The 18225-nt window shown below is 47.8% G+C and overlaps 1 protein-coding gene across 1 annotated transcript in view; it reads left to right on the top strand.

The window, feature by feature from the left end:
* Nucleotides 1-308: 308 nt before the first annotated feature.
* LOC128702206 (uncharacterized) overlaps nucleotides 309-18225 on the top strand; it is a gene marked incomplete in the record, with an annotated part of 302046 nt that continues 284129 nt past the window's right edge. The window contains 2 exon segments of the mRNA XM_070102790.1: nucleotides 309-385; nucleotides 13028-13448. Coding sequence (XP_069958891.1) covers nucleotides 13310-13448 — 139 coding nt within the window.

Genomic DNA, 18225 nt, shown 5'->3' with positions numbered 1-18225 from the left:
AGTGTGTAATAGTGAGTAAGGGTGTGTGTGTGTGTGTGTGTGTGTGTGTGTGTGTGTGTTTACCTTTGACGTGAGGTAGTGTGTACTCACCTAGTTGTACTCACCTAGTTGTGGTTGCAGGGGTCGATTCACAGCTCCTGGCCCCGCCTCTTCAACTGGCCGCTACCCGGTCACTCTTCCCGCTCCGTGAGCTGTGTGTGTGTGTGTGTGTGTGTGTGTGTGTGTGTGTGTGTGTGTGTGTGTGTGTGTGTGTGTGTGTGTGTATGTATGTGTGTGTGTGTAGGTGCGCAGCTGCTGCCTCAGCTTACAGTTCCTCCTGCACCTCCCCTCCACCCCAGTCGACTCTCTCTCCTCCACCACCTCACTCCAACAACTCCACAAGCGGGTATTGAGACGTTTATCCCGGAACATTCTGACTGATGTTTTGCCCTAGTGTTTTTTCGGTCCTTAACGAAACATCAAAAATAATGACATAATGTGGATCAGTTGCACTTCCTTGCTGCCCTGCCTCACATGCCCAACCTCTTCTGCGCCTCCTTGGTGCCCTGCCTCGCATGCCCAAGCTCTGCAAACAATGGAAGTGGCCAACCCAGACAAGAATCTACAATGACCCGAGATGGTGACCCAAGATAGTGTAAAAGTAGAGCATAATAGTGACGGATACTGTTGTGACATTTGTGGGAGTTTATTCCAGTGGTGAAACAGCAAGTATTGTGACTGTTGTAACGGCAGGTGTTAGTGTCAGGGGTTATGAATATTGCAACGGCAGGTGTTGAGCTTTGTTGTGTGTTGTTGTAATGGCAGGTGTTGTGTTGTAACGGCAGGTGTTGTGTGATCAAGCGACATGGTCGTAGAGAATAGCGACAAATAGTGACGGGTGGGCAGCCCACCCTCGCCGCCCTCTAGCGGGTGGATGGGCGGGTGGGTCACCCCACCACATCTACACCAACACACCTGAGAAACTAAGGTAAATCGTTACCCAAGTAGAGAACTTTTCACGCCACTAAGAGAAGAAAACGGCGCTGGACCACAGGTGACCCTGGAACCGGCTTCCTGGGACGTTCGGACAGAGTAGGGGATGGGAGGCAGGCAGGCAGGGAGATGATTACGGAACTGGGTGATGAGGGGAAATGTCACCTGTGGGGAATGTTAAATCATATATGTGACCACTATCACATAATGTTACTTCAATACTGAGCTTGTGGTTGCTTCAGTGCAGGGTGTGTGTGTGTGTGTGTGTGTGTGTGTGTGTGTGTGTGTGTGTGTGTGTGTGTGTGATTGCTTCAGTGCACGGTGTGTGTGTGTGTGTGTGTGTGTGTGTGTGATTGCTTCAGTGCAAGGTGTGTGTGTGTGTGTGTGTGTGTGTGTGTGTGTGTGTGTGTGTGATTGCTTCAGTGCAAGGTGTGTGTGGTGTGTGTGTGGTGTGTGTGTGTGGTGTGTGTGGGATTGCTTCAGTGCAAGGTGTGTGTGTGTGTGTGTGTGTGTGTGTGATTGCTTCAGTGCAAGGTGTGTGTGTGTGTGTGTGTGTGGTTGCTTCAGTGCAAGGTGTGTGTGTGTGTGTGTGTGTGTGATTGTTTCAGTGCAAGGTGTGTGTGTGTGTGTGTGTGTGTGTGTGTGTGTGTGTGTGTGTGTGTGTGTGTGTGTGGTTGCTTCAGTGCAGGGTGTGTGTGTGTGTGTGTGGTTGCTTCAGTGCAGGGTGTGTGTGTGTGTGTGTGTGTGTGGTTGCTTCAGTGCAGGGTGTGTGTGTGTGTGTGTGGTTGCTTCAGTGCAGGGTGTATGTGTGTGTGTGTGTGGTTGCTTCAGTGCAGGGTGTGTGTGTGTGTGTGTGTGGTTGCTTCAGTGCAGGGTGTGTGTGTGTGTGTGTGTGTGTGTGGTTGCTTCAGTGCAGGGTGTATGTGTGTGTGTGTGTGGTTGCTTCAGTGCAGGGTGTGTGTGTGTGTGTGTGTGTGGTTGCTTCAGTGCAGGGTGTGTGTATGTGTGTGGTTGCTTCAGTGCAGGGTGTATGTGTGTGTGTGTGTGGTTGCTTCAGTGCAGGGTGTGTGTGTGTGTGTGGTTGCTTCAGTGCAGGGTGTATGTGTGTGTGTGTGTGTGGTTGCTTCAGTGCAGGGTGTGTGTGTGTGGTTGCTTCAGTGCAGGGTGTGTGTGTGTGGTTGCTTCAGTGCAGGGTGTCTGTGTGTGTGTGTGTGGTTGCTTCAGTGCAGGGTGTGTGTGTGTGTGTGTGTGGTTGCTTCAGTGCAGGGTGTGTGTGTGTGTGTGTGGTTGCTTCAGTGCAGGGTGTATGTGTGTGTGTGGTTGCTTCAGTGCAGGGTGTATGTGTGTGTGTGTGTGGTTGCTTCAGTGCAGGGTGTGTGTGTGTGTGGTTGCTTCAGTGCAGGGTGTATGTGTGTGTGTGTGTGGTTGCTTCAGTGCAGGGTGTGTGTGTGTGTGTGTGTGTGTGTGTGGTTGCTTCAGTGCAGGGTGTATGTGTGTGTGTGTGTGGTTGATTCAGTGGTGGGTGTGTGTGTGTGTGTGTGTGTGGTTGCTTCAGTGCAGGGTGTATGTGTGTGTGGTTGCTTCAGTGCAGGGTGTGTGTGTGTGTGTGTGGTTGCTTCAGTGCAGGGTGTGTGTGTACTCGCCTAATTGTACTCACCTAATTGTGGTTGCAGGGGTCGAGACTCAGCTTCTGGCCCCGCCTCTTCACTGATCGTTACTGGGTCCTCTCCCTCTCTGCTTCCTGAGCTTTGTCATACCTCTTCTTAAAACTATGTATGGTTCCTGCCTCCACTACTTCACTTGCTAGGCTATTCCACTTCCTGACAACTCTATGACTGAAGAAATACTTCCTAACGTCCCTGTGACTCGTCTGAGTCTTCAGCTTCCAGTTGTGACCCCTTGTCCCTGTGTCCCCTCTCTGGAACATCCTATCTCTGTCCACCTTGTCTATTCCCCGCAGTATCTTATATGTCGTTATCATGTCTCCCCTGACCCTTCTGTCCTCCAGTGTCGTCAGTCCGATTTCCCTTAACCTTTCCTCGTACGACATTCCCTTGAGCTCTGGGACTAGCCTTGTTGCAAACCTTTGTACTTTCTCTAACTTCTTGACGTGCTTGACCAGGTGTGGGTTCCAGACTGGTGCTGCATACTCCAGTATGGGCCTAACATACACAGTGTACAGTGTCTTGAACGATTCCTTATTAAGGTATCGGAACGCTATCCGTAGGTTTGCCAGGCGCCCGTATGCTGCAGCAGTTATTTGGTTGATGTGTGCCTCCGGTGATGTGCTCGGTGTTATGGTCACCCCAAGGTCTTTCTCCCTGAGTGAGGTCTGTAGTCTTTGTCCACCTAGCCTATACTCTGTCTGCGGTCTTCTTTGCCCCTCCCCAATCTTCATGACTTTGCATTTGGCTGGATTGAATTCAAGAAGCCAGTTACTGGACCACATGTCCAGCCTGTCCAGGTCTCTTTGCAGTCCTGCCTCATCCTCGTCCGATTTAATTCTTCTCATCAACTTCACGTCATCTGCGAACAGGGACACTTCAGAGTCTATTCCTTCCATCATGTCGTTCACATATATCAAAAATAGCACTGGTCCTAGAACTGACCCCTGTGGGACCCCGCTCGTAACAGGCGCCCACTGTGATACCTCTTCACGTACCATGACTCGTTGCTGCCTCCCTGTCAGGTATTCCCTTATCCAGTGCAGTGCCCTCCCTTTTACATGCGCCTGATCCTCCAGCTTCTGCACTAATCTCTTGTGGGGAACTGTGTCAAAGGCCTTCCTGCAGTCTAGGAAAACGCAATCTACCCACCCCTCTCTCTCGTGTCTTACTTCTGTTACCTTGTCATAAAACTCCAGGAGGTTTGTGATACAGGATTTGCCTTCCATGAACCCATGCTGGTTTTCATTTATAATCTTGTTCCTTTCCAGGTGTTCGACCACTCTCCTCCTGATAATCTTCTCCATGACTTTGCACACAATACATGTCAGAGACACAGGTCTGTAGTTTAGTGCCTCGTTTCTGTTTCCTTTCTTGAATATGGGGACTACATTAGCTGTCTTCTATTTCTCAGGTAGTTGCCCAGTTTCAAGGGATGTGTTGAAGATTGTGGTTAGAGGCACACACAGCATCTCTGCTCCTTCTCTAAGGACCCATGGGGAGATGTTGTCCTGTCCCATCGCCTTTGAGGTGTCAAGGTCACTTAAGAGCTTCTTCACCTCCTCCTCAGTTGTTCGTATGTCATCCAACACTTGTTGGTATATGTGTGTGTGTGTGGTTGCTTCAGTGCAGGGTGTGTGTGTGTTTGTGGTTGCTTCAGTGCAGGGTGTGTGTGTGTGTATTTGCTTCAGTGCAGGGTGTGTGTGTGTGTGTGGTTGCTTCAGTGCAGGGTGTGTGTGTGTGTGGTTGCTTCAGTGCAGGGTGTGTGTGTGTGTGTGGTTGCTTCAGTGCAGGGTGTGTGTGTGTGTGGTTGCTTCAGTGCAGGGTGTGTGTGTGTGTGGTTGCTTCAGTGCAGGGTGTGTGTGTGTGTGGTTGCTTCAGTGCAGGGTGTGTGTGTGTGTGGTTGCTTCGGTGCAGGGTGTGTGTGTGTGTGTGTGGTTGCTTCAGTGCAGGGTGTGTGTGTGTGTGTGTGGTTGCTTCAGTGCAGGGTGTATGTGTGTGTGTGTGTGGTAGCTTCAGTGCAGGGTGTGTGTGTGTGTGGTTGCTTCAGTGCAGGGTGTGTGTGTGTGTGTGTGGTTGCTTCAGTGCTGGGTGTGTGTGTGTGTGTGTGTGTGTGTGTGTGTGTGTGTGTGTGTGTGTGTGTGTGTGTGTGTGGTTGCTTCAGTGCAGGGTGTGTGTGTGTGTGTGTGGTTGCTTCAGTGCAGGGTGTGTGTGTGTGTTTGCTTTAGTGCCGAGTGTGTGTGTGTGTGTGTGTGGTTGCTTCAGTGCAGGGTGTGTGTGTGGGTGGTTGCTTCAGTGCAGGGTGTGTGTGTGTGTGTGTGTGGTTGCTTCAGTGCAGGGTGTGTGTGTGTGTGTGTGTGGTTGCTTCAGTGCAGGGTGTGTGTGTGTGTGTGTGTGGTTGCTTCAGTGCAGGGTGTATGTGTGTGTGTGTGTGGTTGCTTCAGTGCAGGGTGTGTGTGTGTGTGGTTGCTTCAGTGCAGGGTGTGTGTGTGTGTGTGTGGTTGCTTCAGTGCAGGGTGTGTGTGTGTGTGGTTGCTTCAGTGCAGGGTGTGTGTGTGTGGTTGCTTCAGTGCAGGGTGTGTGTGTGTGTGTGTGGTTGCTTCAGTGCAGGGTGTGTGTGTGTGTGTGTGTGGTTGCTTCAGTGCCGAGTGTGTGAGTGTGTGTGTGTGGTTGCTTCAGTGCCGAGTGTGTGTGTGGTTGCTTCAGTGCAGGGTGTGTGTGTGTGTGTGGTTGCTTCAGTGCAGGGTGTGTGTGTGTGTGGTTGCTTCAGTGCAGGGTGTGTGTGTGTGTGTGTGTGGTTGCTTCAGTGCAGGGTGTATGTGTGTGTGTGTGTGGTTGCTTCAGTGCAGGGTGTGTGTGTGTGTGTGTGTGTGGTTGCTTCAGTGCAGGGTGTATGTGTGTGTGTGTGTGGTTGCTTCAGTGCAGGGTGTGTGTGTGTGTGTGTGTGGTTGCTTCAGTGCAGGGTGTGTGTGTGTGTGGTTGCTTCAGTGCAGGGTGTGTGTGTGTGTGGTTGCTTCAGTGCCGGGTGTGTGTGTGTGTGTGGTTGCTTCAGTGCAGGGTGTGTGTGTGTGTGTGGTTGCTTCAGTGCAGGGTGTGTGTGTGTGTGTGTGTGTGTGTGGTTGCTTCAGTGCAGGGTGTGTGTGTGTGTGGTTGCTTCAGTGCCGGGTGTGTGTGTGTGTGTGGTTGCTTCAGTGCCGAGTGTGTGTGTGTGTGTGTGTGTGGTTGCTTCACTGCCGAGTGTGTGTGTGTGTGTGGTTGCTTCACTGCCGAGTGTGTGTGTGTGTGTGTGGTTGCTTCAGTGCCGAATGTGTGTGTGTGTGGTTGCTTCAGTGCCGAGTGTGTGTGTGTGTGTGTGGTTGCTTCACTGCCGAGTGTGTGTGTGGTTGCTTCAGTGCAGGGTGTGTGTGTGTGGTTGCTTCAGTGCAGGGTGTGTGTGTGTGTGGTTGCTTCAGTGCCGAGTGTGTGTGTGTGTGTGGTTGCTTCAGTGCCGAGTGTGTGTGTGTGTGTGTGTGGGTGGTTGCTTCAGTGCCGAGTGTGTGTGTGTGTGTGTGTGTGTGTGTGTGTGGTTGCTTCAGTGCAGGGTGTGTGTGTGTGTGTGTGGTTGCTTCAGTGCAGGGTGTGTGTGTGTGTGTGTGGTTGCTTCAGTGCAGGGTGTGTGTGTGTGTGTGTGGTTGCTTCAGTGCAGGGTGTGTGTGTGTGTGGTTGCTTCAGTGCAGGGTGTGTGTGTGTGTGTGTGTGGTTGCTTCAGTGCAGGGTGTATGTGTGTGTGTGTGTGGTTGCTTCAGTGCAGGGTGTGTGTGTGTGTGTGTGTGTGGTTGCTTCAGTGCAGGGTGTATGTGTGTGTGTGTGTGGTTGCTTCAGTGCAGGGTGTGTGTGTGTGTGTGTGGTTGCTTCAGTGCAGGGTGTGTGTGTGTGTGGTTGCTTCAGTGCAGGGTGTGTGTGTGTGTGGTTGCTTCAGTGCAGGGTGTGTGTGTGTGTGTGGTTGCTTCAGTGCAGGGTGTGTGTGTGTGTGTGGTTGCTTCAGTGCAGGGTGTGTGTGTGTGTGTGTGTGTGTGGTTGCTTCAGTGCAGGGTGTGTGTGTGTGTGGTTGCTTCAGTGCAGGGTGTGTGTGTGTGTGTGGTTGCTTCAGTGCCGAGTGTGTGTGTGTGTGTGTGTGGTTGCTTCACTGCCGAGTGTGTGTGTGTGTGTGGTTGCTTCACTGCCGAGTGTGTGTGTGTGTGTGTGGTTGCTTCAGTGGCGATTGTGTGTGTGTGTGGTTGCTTCACTGCCGAGTGTGTGTGTGTGTGTGTGGTTGCTTCAGTGCCGAGTGTGTGTGTGGTTGCTTCAGTGCCGAGTGTGTGTGTGGTTGCTTCAGTGCCGAGTGTGTGTGTGTGTGTGGTTGCTTCAGTGCCGAGTGTGTGTGTGTGTGTGGTTGCTTCAGTGCCGAGTGTGTGTGTGTGTGTGTGTGGTTACTTCAGTGCAGGGTGTGTGTGTGTGTGTGTGTGTGTGTGTGTGTGGTTGCTTCAGTGCAGGGTGTGTGTGTGTGTGTGTGTGGTTGCTTCAGTGCACGGTGTGTGTGTGTGTGTGTGGTTGCTTCACTGCAGGGTGTGTGTGTGTGTGTGGTTGCTTCAGTGCCGAGTGTGTGTGTGTGTGTGTGTGTGTGTGGTTGCTTCAGTGCCGAGTGTGTGTGTGTGTGTGTGTGGTTGCTTCAGTGCAGGGTGTGTGTGTGTGTGTGGTTGCTTCAGTGCCGAGTGTGTGTGTGTGTGGTTGCTTCAGTGCCGAGTGTGTGTGTGTGTGTGTGTGGTTGCTTCAGTGCCGAGTGTGTGTGTGTGTGTGTGTGGTTGCTTCAGTGCCGAGTGTGTGTGTGTGTGTGTGTGTGGTTGCTTCAGTGCCGAGTGTGTGTGTGGTTGCTTCAGTGCAGGGTGTGTGTGTGTGTGTGGTTGCTTCAGTGCCGAGTGTGTGTGTGTGTGGTTGCTTCAGTGCAGGGTGTGTGTGTGTGTGTGTGTGGTTGCTTCAGTGCAGGGTGTGTGTGTGTGTGTGTGTGTGGTTGCTTCAGTGCAGGGTGTGTGTGTGTGTGTGTGTGTGTGTGTGTGTGGTTCAGTGCCGAGTGTGTGAGTGTGTGTGTGTGGTTGCTTCAGTGCCGAGTGTGTACTCACCTATTTGTACTCACCTATTTGTGGTTGCAGGGGTCGAGTCATAGCTCCTGGCCCCGCCTCTTCACTGATTGCTACTAGGTCCTCTCTCTCCCTGCTCCATGAGCTTTATCATACCTCGCCTTAAAACTATGTATGGTTCCCGCCTCCACTACTTCACTTTCTAGGCTATTCCACGGCTTGTCTACTCTATGACTGAAGAAATACTTCCTAACATCCCTTTGATTCATCTGAGTCTTCAACTTCCAATTGTGACCTCTTGTGTCTGTGTCCCATCTCTGGAACATCCTGTCTTTGTCCACCTTGTCTATTCCGCGCAGTATTTTGTATGTCGTTATCATGTCTCCCCTGACCCTCCTGGCCTCCAGTGTCGTCAGGCCAATTTCCCTCAACCTTTCTTCGTAGGACAATCCCCGTAGCTCTGGGACTAGTCTTGTTGCAAACCTTTGCACTTTCTCTAATTTCTTGACGTGCTTGACTAGGTGTGGATTCCAAACTGGTGCTGCATACTCCAGTATGGGCCTGACGTAAATGGTATACAGAGTCTTGAACGACTCCTTACTGAGGTATCGGAACGCTATCCGTAGGTTTGCCAGGCGCCCGTATGCTGCAGCAGTTATCTGATTGATGTGCGCCTCAGGAGATATGCTCGGTGTTATACTCACCCCCAGATCTTTTTCCTTGAGTGAGGTTTGCAGACTTTGGCCATCTAAACTATATTGTGTCTGCGGTCTTCTTTGCCCTTCCCCAATCTTCATGACTTTGCATTTGGTGGGGTTAAACTCAAGGAGCCAGTTGCTGGACCAGGCTTGTAGCCTGTCCAGGTCTCTTTGTAGTCCTGCCTGATCCTCATCCGATTTGATTCTTCTCATTAACTTCACATCGTCCGCAAACAAGGACACTTCTGAGTCTATCCCTTCCGTTATGTCATTCACATATACCAAGAACAGCACAGGTCCAAGGACTGACCCCTGTGGAACCCCGCTTGTCACAGACGCCCACTTTGACACCTCGTCACGTACCATGACTCGCTGTTGCCTCCCTGTAAGGTATTCTCTTATCCATTGCAGTGCCTTTCCTGTTATGTGTGCCTGATCCTCTAGCTTTTGCAGTAACCTCTTGTGAGGAACTGTGTCGAAGGCCTTCTTGCAGTCCAAAAAAATGCAGTCGATCCACCCCTCTCTCTCTTGTCTTACTTCTGTCACCTTGTCATAAAACTCTAATAGGTTTGTGACACAGGATTTTTCCCTCCCTGAAACCATGCTGGTTGTCAATTATACACTTGTTTCTTTCCAGGTGCTCCACCACTCTCCTCCTGATGATCTTCTCCATGACCTTGCATACTATACACGTTAGTGATACAGGTCTGTAGTTTAGTGCCTCATGTCTGTCTCCCTTTTTAAAAATTGGGACTACATTTGCCATCTTCCATACCTCGGGGAGTTGCCCAGTTTCAAATGATGTGTTGAAGATCTTTGTCAATGGTACACACAATGTCTCTGCTCCCTCTTTAAGGACCCACGGAGAGATGTTGTCTGGTCCCACCGCCTTTGAGGTGTCAAGTTCGCATAGCAGCTTCTTCACCTCCTCCTTGGTTATATGTACCTCATCCAGCACTTGCTGGTGCACCCCCCTGCTCTGATTTCCTGGAGTCCTACTGGTTTCCACTGTAAATACTTCTTTAAATCTTGTGTTGAGCTCCTGACATACCTCCCGGTCGTTTCTTGTGAATTCCCCATCACCCTTCCTCAGTCTGATTACCTGGTCCTTGACTGTTGTTTTCCTCCTGATGTGGCTGTACAACAGCTTCGGGTCAGTCTTGACTTTCGTTGCTATGTCATTTTCATATTGCCGCTGAGCCTCCCTTCTTATCTGTGCATATTCGTTTCTGGCTCTTCGGCTAATCTCTTTATTTTCCTGAGTTCTCTGTCTTCTGTACCTTTTCCATTCTCTAGTACACCTAGTTTTTGCCTCCCTACACCTTTGGGTGAACCAAGGACTCGTTCTGTTCTTCCCATTATTTCTGTTTCCCTTGGGAACAAACCTCTCCTCTGCCTCCTTGCATTTTGTTGCCACATAGTCCATCATTTCTTGTACTGGTTTTCCTGTCAGTTCCCTCTCCCACTGAATGTCTTGAAGGAAGTTCCTCAAGCCTGAGTAGTTCCCCCTTTTGTAGTTTGGTTTTTCCCACCCTATTCCTGCTGCTCTCTCCACTTGGAGCTCAACTATGTAGTCGAAGCACAGAACCACATGATCACTAGCTCCCAGGGGCCTTTCATACATGATATCCTCGATGTCAGAACTACTCAAGGTGAATACAAGGTCCAGTCTTGCTGGTTCATCCTCTCCTCTCTCTCTGGTAGTGTCTCTAACATGTTGATGCATGAGGTTTTCCAGTACCACATCCATCATCTTGGCTCTCCATGTTTCGGGACCCCCATGGGGCTCCAGGTTTTCCCAGTCAATCTCCTTGTGATTGAAATCACCCATAACTAGTAACTTTGCTTCCCCCATGTGTGCTCTCCTGGCCACCTCGGCTAGTGTGTCGACCATTGCTCTGTTGCTCTCATCGTATTCTTCTCTTGGCCTCCTGCAGTTCTGTGGTGGGTTGTACATTACTGCAATTATCACCTTATGTCCCTCAGACTGGATTGTTCCTACTAAGTAGTCCCTTTCGCCCGTGCCATCCATTCCTTCCATTTTCTCAAACCCCCACTGGTTTTTAATGAGCAGTGCAACTCCTCCTCCCCCTCTCCTCCCTCTGTCTTTCCTGAGGATTTGATATCCGGTTGGAAAGATTGAATCTGTTATTATTCTGGTGAGTTTTGTTTCTGTGAGTGCTATTATGTCTGGGGATGTCTCCTTGAATCTTTTGTGCCACTCCTCATACTTATTTGTTATTCCATCTGCATTTGTATACCACACCTTCAACTTCTTTTCTAAGATTGTGGTCTGGGATGTGTATTGGGGTTGGGGAAGTGGGAGACCTGATAAGGAACTATGGGTGGTTGCTGTGGGGGTGGAGTTTGTAATGCAGTGGGTGGGGGCATTGGATGTGGCATGGGTGTTTTGGTTTAGAGTGTTTGGTTGCACTGGGGTTGACCTGGTTGGGAGACTTCTATAGGAAGTTGAGGGAGGCTGCATTTGATCTTCCTGTGTCTGGGATCTCCTGTCTGTCTTCTCCATCCCCTCTCTTTCCTCCTTTCGCCTTTGTACCATCTCTCTCTGTTTCTGCCTTTCTGCTTGTGTTCTGTCGTGGTCGAGATACACCTTCCTGTATGCCGGCATGTCCCTTAATCGTGCTTTCTCCTGCAGGATCCTGTTCCGAGTCGATTCTGCCTTGAAGGTCACTTTCACTGGCCGGGTTCTTTTTTTTACATAACCCCCTATTCTCCGAAGATTTTCCAGCTGGGTCATGTCGTCTTCTATTGCTTTCATGATTCTTTCAATTGCTTTTTTTTCCCTTGTTTTCTGGCTTCATATGTTTCCCCTTCAACTTCCTGGAGCCCATACACAAAGACTGACCTCACCCTTTCATTCTCCCACTGCATATCCCTGTGTATCCTCTCATTCAATTTGATTTCCTCCATTGCAGCTTTCCTTTCTTCAGTTTCACTAGCTAATGTACTTGGGCTCAGTGGCCTGTCATTTTCCCTTCTCGGCTTTCCCTGGGCTCTGCTGTGGTCTGTTAGGGCCTCCACATATAGCTTAGGTCTTTCATTTACTACATTCTCCACTGATTGAGCTTCTACATGCTGTTTTGCTCCTTCTTTCCCTACAGTCCCCTTATTTGTGTGTGTGTGTGTGTGTGTGTGTGTGTGTGTGTGTGTGGTTGCTTCAGTGCAGGGTGTGTGTGTGTGTGTGTGTGTGTGGTTGCTTCAGTGCAGGGTGTGTGTGTGTGTGGTTGTTTCAGTGCCGGGTGTGTGTGTGTGTGTGTGTGTGGTTCAGTGCCGAGTGTGCGTGTGTGTGTGTGGTTGCTTCAGTGCCGAGTGTGTCTGTGGTTGCTTTAGTGCCGAGTGTGTGTGTGTGTGTGTGTGTGGTTGCTTCAGTGCCGAGTGGGTGGGGGGGGTTGCTTCAGTGCCGAATGGGTTAGGGGGTTGCTTCAGTGCCGAGTGGGTGGGGGGTTGCTTCAGTGCCGAGTGGGTGGGGGGTTGCTTCACTGCCGAGTGCCGGGTGTGTGTGTGTGTGTGTGTGTGTGTGGTTGTTTCAGTGCCGGGTGTGTGTGTGGGGTTGCTTCAGTGCCGGGTGTGTGTGTGCGTGTGTGTGTGTGTGGTTGCTTCAGTGCCGGGTGTGTGTGTGTGTGGTTGCTTCAGTGCCGGGTGTGTGTGTGTGTGGTTGCTTCAGTGCCGGGTGTGTGTGTGTGTGGTTGCTTCAGTGCCGGGTGTGTGTGTGTGTGTGTGTGTGGTTGTTTCAGTGCGGGGTGTGTGTGTGTGTGTGTGTGGTTGCTTCAGTGCAGGGTGTGTGTGTGTGTGGTTGCTTCAGTGCCGGGTGTGTGTGTGTGTGTGTGTGTGGTTGTTTCAGTGCAGGGTGTGTGTGTGTGTGTGTGTGTGTTTTCTAAAGTGGAGGGTGTGTGTGTGTGTGGTTGCTTCAGTGCCGAGTGTTGTTTCAGTGCCGAGTGGGTGTGTGTGTGTGGTTGCTTTGCCGGGTGTGTGTGTGTGTGTGTGTGGTTGCTTCAGTGTGTGTGTGTGTGTGTGTGTGTGTGTGTGTGTGTGTGTGTGGTTGCTTCAGTGCCGGGTGTGTGTGTGTGGGGTTGCTTCAGTGCCGGGTGTGTGTGTGTGTGGTTGCTTCAGTGCCGGGTGTGTGTGTGTGGTTGCTTCAGTGCTTCAGTGCCGAGTGTGTGTGTGTGTGTGGTGGTTGGTGCCGAGTTGCTTCAGTGTGCCGGGTGTGTGTGTGTGTGTGTGTGTGTGTGGTTGCTTCAGTGCCGAGTGTGTGGGGGGTTGCTTCGGTGCCGAGTGGGTTGGGGGTTGCTTCGGTGCCGAGTGGGTGGGGGTGTTGCTTCAGTCCTGTAGGTCCTTACCTCCGTCCTGCTAGTGGCAACACTAGGGTACTATCATGGCTGGTAGTATACTAGGCATTTGAGTAGTGACAGTAGGCAAGCCAGAAAGCAGTATTGCAGGGAATTCGAGTGGAACTGATGCACAATTCGAGGGGTACTGTTGCCCAGTTTTCCCCTCAAACCTCAGGTATGTACTTAATTGGTCTAAGAAAACCAGTTTGTATCTCACTCATACGGAAACCCGATCAATGGTTCTCTTACAGCATCTTAAACTAGCATTACTTGAATAGTGAAAAAAATAGTGAAAGTGCTATGTAATTCGTGAGAAAACGCAAAACAACACTGCGCAATACGGTGTTTTACCTAATTAACGTGTTGATCCAATCTTAGCGTTTTCTGTACGATTTTTTTATATAATAAAATCGTTGATGTGAACGCCAGAGGTGACGAATTGTGTTTATCTGGTGGGTGAGATGTGTGTAGCAGAAAGTCACGGTGGTGGTGGTTGAATATTGTGGTGATGGTTGAGTGTTTGGTGACGAGGCATGTTTCGAGGCAGCAGCAAGAACGGATCGTGGGTGAAGAGGTCGTCTCAGGACAGTATCAATTGTGTGCTCAGATGCGTGTCCTCCGTACTAGCCTTAGTACGTGGCACCTCCTTCGCTACCTCCTTCACACAGCAAGGTAAGTGTTCCAGGTAATTCGTTTTCTTCCACTACTATCTCGTCCAAAACATTCCACATCCTGATCATCCGGAAGTTAAAGAAATGTTTTCCAAAGTTTCTGTGGCTCACTTGTCTCTTTAGCTTTAATCTTTTCACTGATACCTTCCTGTCAGTCTCTCCTTGTTCCTTTTATAATCCCGAATATGTTGTATATATCCTCTCTCCTTTGGTATTTCTATTCTCAAAGTGTGTGTGCTTTATCAAATTCTCTGTGTATGTTGTACATTATCATGTTTCTTTCAAGTATCTTCTGCTTCTATCAACTTTTCTGTACTCGACTGAAGAAGCCTACTGTGTAGGCGAAACGTTTCGAAATAAAGATACCTAACTGTTGCATATGTGTCTTACCTAACAATCTGTCGGTATTTTATACCATTTTAATGTTCATGTTTCCTTCTATACTCTAAGGTGATTAGTTTCACTTCTTTGTCCCGTAAGTTATCCCTCTATTCCAGGGCTAGTTTTGTGAATCTTTAGACAAACTAGTTGTTTGACGTGTTTGTGGGGACAGGTTCGGGACACTTATGGGTCTGACGCAAGTCGTATATAGAATCCTGAGTGATTATTAGTTTTAAACATAAGAACATAAGAACGAAGGAACACTGCAGAAGGCCTACTGGCCCATGCGAGGCAGGTCCAAGTCTTTGTAGATGAATGGTTCAGAGAACCGACATGTTGATAAATTAGACACATGTGCAACTCTTGGGTATCTTTATTGAGGAAACGTTTTGCCACACAGTGGCTTCATCAGTCCATACGTAGGAGAAACTTGAAGAACAGGAGGAGAATGAGGTAATCAGTCCCTCAACCTTGAGTCGATGTGTTCAGTCCATCAATCTTGAATGGACTGAACACATCGACTCAAGGTTGAGGGACTGATTACTTCATTCTCCTCCTGTTCTTCAAGTTTCTCCTACGTATGGACTGATGAAGCCACTGTGTGGCGAAACGTTTCCTCAATAGATACCCAAGAGTTGCACATGTGTCTAATTTATCAACAGGTCCAAGTCTACTACCGGCTTAAGCCAATGCACCCAACCTAGTCAGGTCAGGTCACATTGACTTAAGGGAGGAACACGGCAACCGACCTGGTAGCACAAGCTATCAGGTCCAACTCACACCCACCCACATCCACTCATGTATTTATCCAACCTATTTTTAAAGCTACACAACGTTCTGGCCTCTATAACTGTACTCGGGAGTTTGTTCCACTCATCCACAACTCTATTACCAAACCAGTACTTTCCTATATCCTTCCTGAATCTGAATTTTTCAAACTTAAAACCATTGCTGCGAGTCCTGTCTAGGCTGGATATTTTCAGCACACTATTTACATCCCCTTTATTTATTCCTGTCTTCCATTTATACACCTCAATCATATCCCCCCTAATTCTACGTCTTTCTAGAGAGTGCAGATTCAGGGCCCTTAGTCTATCCTCATAGGGAAGGTTTCTGATACATGGGATCAACTTTGTCATCCTCCTTTGTACATTTTCCAGAGAATTTATATCCATTCTGTAATGCGGTGACCAAAACTGTACAGCATAATCTAAATGAGGCCTAACCAAGGATGTATAGAGTTGAAGAACAACCTGAGGACTCCTATTATTTATGCTTCTTGATATGAAGCCAAGGATTCTATTAGCTTTATTGCGAACACTTATGCACTGTTGTCTTGGTTTCAGATTACTGCTAACGAGAACTCCTAAATCTTTTTCGCAATCCGTAATATTAAGATCTACATTATTTAGTTTATATGTGGCATGGTTATTGTCCTGTCCAACATTTAGAACTTTGCATTTGTCTACATTAAACTGCATCTGCCACCTCTCCGAGCACTGCATCAGTCTATTCAAATCCTCCTGGAGTGCTCTAATGTCCTCGTCAGAATGAATTCGACGGCCTATTTTGGTGTCATCGGCAAACTTGCCGATGTCGCTCTTTATGCCCTCATCTATGTCGTTTATGTAGATTGTGAACAGCAGGGGGCCCAACACTGACCCCTGTGGAACACCGCTCGTAACGCTTCCCCACTCTGATTTCTCCCCATTTATGCAAACTCTCTGCTGCCTATTTGTCAACCATGCCTCTATCCAGGAAAAAATTTCTCCTCCTATTCCATGTGCCTTAATTTTCCTCAATAGTCTCTGATGTGGGACCCTGTCAAAAGCCTTACTGAAGTCCATATACACAATATCATATTCATTACCATGATCTACCTCCTCAAATACCTTAGTGAAAAAAGTTAATTATATTCGTAAGGCAGGAACGCCCCTTTGTAAAACCATGCTGAGATTCGTTGATTAATTTATGCTTTTCAAGGTGGCTACGAACTGCCTCGGCAATTATTGATTCCATAAATTTTCCCACTATGGAGGTTAGGCTTATTGGTCTATAGTTCGAAGCTAAGGACCTGTCACCTGTTTTGAAAATAGGTATCACATTTGCCATTTTCCACTTATCTGGCACCATGCCAGTTTGTAGTGATATGTTGAAAAGATTAGCCAAAGGTGCGCTAAGCTCCTCTTTACATTCCTTTAGAACCCTTGCATACAGTTCATCAGGGCCTGGGAATTTGTTAGGTTTTAATTTATCTATTTGCCTAAGGACCATGTCACTTGTGACCCTAATCGTGCACAGTTTATTATCGTCCTGTTCTACATAATTTATCATTACTGGAATATCGCTGGTATCCTCCTGTGTAAAAACTGAGAGAAAGTATGTGTTAAAAATTCTTCAAATTTCCTTATCACTGTCAGTGAGCTGACCCGAGTAACTTTTGATTGGGCCTATCTTGTCCCTGATCTTACTTCTGTATACCTGAAAGAATCCTTTTGGGTTAGTCTTCGATTTTCTTGCAACTTTAACCTCATAATCTCTTTTTGCTTTTCTAATTCCCTTTTTTATTTCTCTCTTTAACTGAATATATCGATTTCTTAATTGCCCCTCTCCTCTTTTGATTTGCCTATATATGCCTCTCTTTTGACCAATCAGATATTTTAATCTATTGTTCATCCATTTAGGATCATTTTTGTTTGATCTGATTTCCCTATTTGGAACATAATTTGACTGAGCAGCTAGAACTATGCCCTGAAAAGCATCATATCGGCAACCATCACCACCCACCTGACCCTTAGTCAGGTCATTCCAGTTCAGCCCACCTAAGTAATTTTTCAGTCCTATGAAATCAGCCAAGTGAAAGTCAGGGAGGGAGACTTGATTGCCATTATTAGGGGAATTCCATGATATATTAAAACTGAATGTCATTCCAAGATAGTCTAGGCTTGCATATGCTTGTGATTGTTTAGCAGTCACCACATCCTCCTAAATAACGTCAGCACTCTGTTTCACTTTAGCTAAGACTCCCGGGAGGAAAAACGTGATTATTTGACGGTGTATTTCAGTGATTAAGAATTAAACATACCTACAACATCTGGATATCTTTATTTGTAGACGTTTCGCCAACCAGTGGCTTTATCATTACAAATTCGAGGACAAAATGGGAAGACTGTAGAACTGTATACAAAAGACAAGATAATCAGTCCCTCAGTCTTGGAGTGTTTCAAAATTAGTTGGGATTCAACTTGTCAGTTTTGTAGTGTCGTTATGAAGCTTGAGTGTAAAACCAACACTTTTATAAGCATCAGTACGTCACAAAACATAATACGCCCAACACCAATACAACGATAAAATTAAAATGAAGAATAAGACAAATGTGCAACATCTGGGTACCGTAGTCGTTACGGGTCTAACCTTTTAACATTACGGTACTCTTCAGCTCCAAGGCTGAGGGACTAATTACCTCGTTTTTTTTTATATAGTTTTGCAGTCTTCCCATTACGTCATCGAATTTGTACAGATAGTCACTGGATGGCGAAAAGTCTACAAATTAAGATACCCCCATACTTAAATGGTTATAAATGACCATAATTTTTAAAGGGGTGGACCGGTAAGACAGCGGAAGGCCTCGGTCAGATGACCAAAAGCTCCAAAGGCGGGTCATCATCTGACTAAGACCCGCGTCAGGAAACATTTGTCCTGTTTCCTGACGAACCTTACCTAACCTAACCTTAAGATACCCCAGATATTTCACATGTCTAATTCTTTATCTTATCGGTATTATATACCATTCATGCTTATGGCAGTGAGTTTGCTGGATCTCCTTGTGTTGCTAATTATTCTGTAATATAACCTAACGAAAATTAGTGGAGAAAAAAGTCGTTTACAGAGAGGAACTTAAGGTAACATAACCTACCCTAACGTAACGTAACCTACCCGAATGTAATGTAACCTACCCTAACGTAATGTAACCTACCCTAACGTAATGTAACCTACGCTAACGTAACCTAACCTACTATGACGTAACGTAAATAGGGTATATTCAGTTATTTTCCTAAAAGAGTATACAAGAAATCAACGGTTTTTTTCAAATTTGCAGCGACTGGGTGAATGTGTAGTGACCTGTTTAACCGTTGTAGTTATTGTTGTCCTTCTTTGTCGTGTTCTGTTTCTTAGTCTAATCTGCAAACAGCAAAACACTGAGCAAAAGACTCGTTATCTGTGTTATTTTATCCATGTTTGTCATTTATCTGATTGTTTTCTTAGTTCTACCAGCTATGTAGCTTTCCTCCGCGGGCGTGTGAGTACCCGCACTCGCCTATATGTGGTTGCAGGGGTCGAGTCACAAGGGTGTGTGTCTCTCTCTCTCCCTCTCTCTCTCTCTCTCTCTCTCCCTC

The sequence above is a fragment of the Cherax quadricarinatus genome, chromosome 83 (genome assembly GCF_038502225.1).
Source record: "Cherax quadricarinatus isolate ZL_2023a chromosome 83, ASM3850222v1, whole genome shotgun sequence".
Taxonomy (NCBI): domain Eukaryota; kingdom Metazoa; phylum Arthropoda; class Malacostraca; order Decapoda; family Parastacidae; genus Cherax; species Cherax quadricarinatus.
This window is presented reverse-complemented; position numbering and strand designations above follow the sequence as displayed.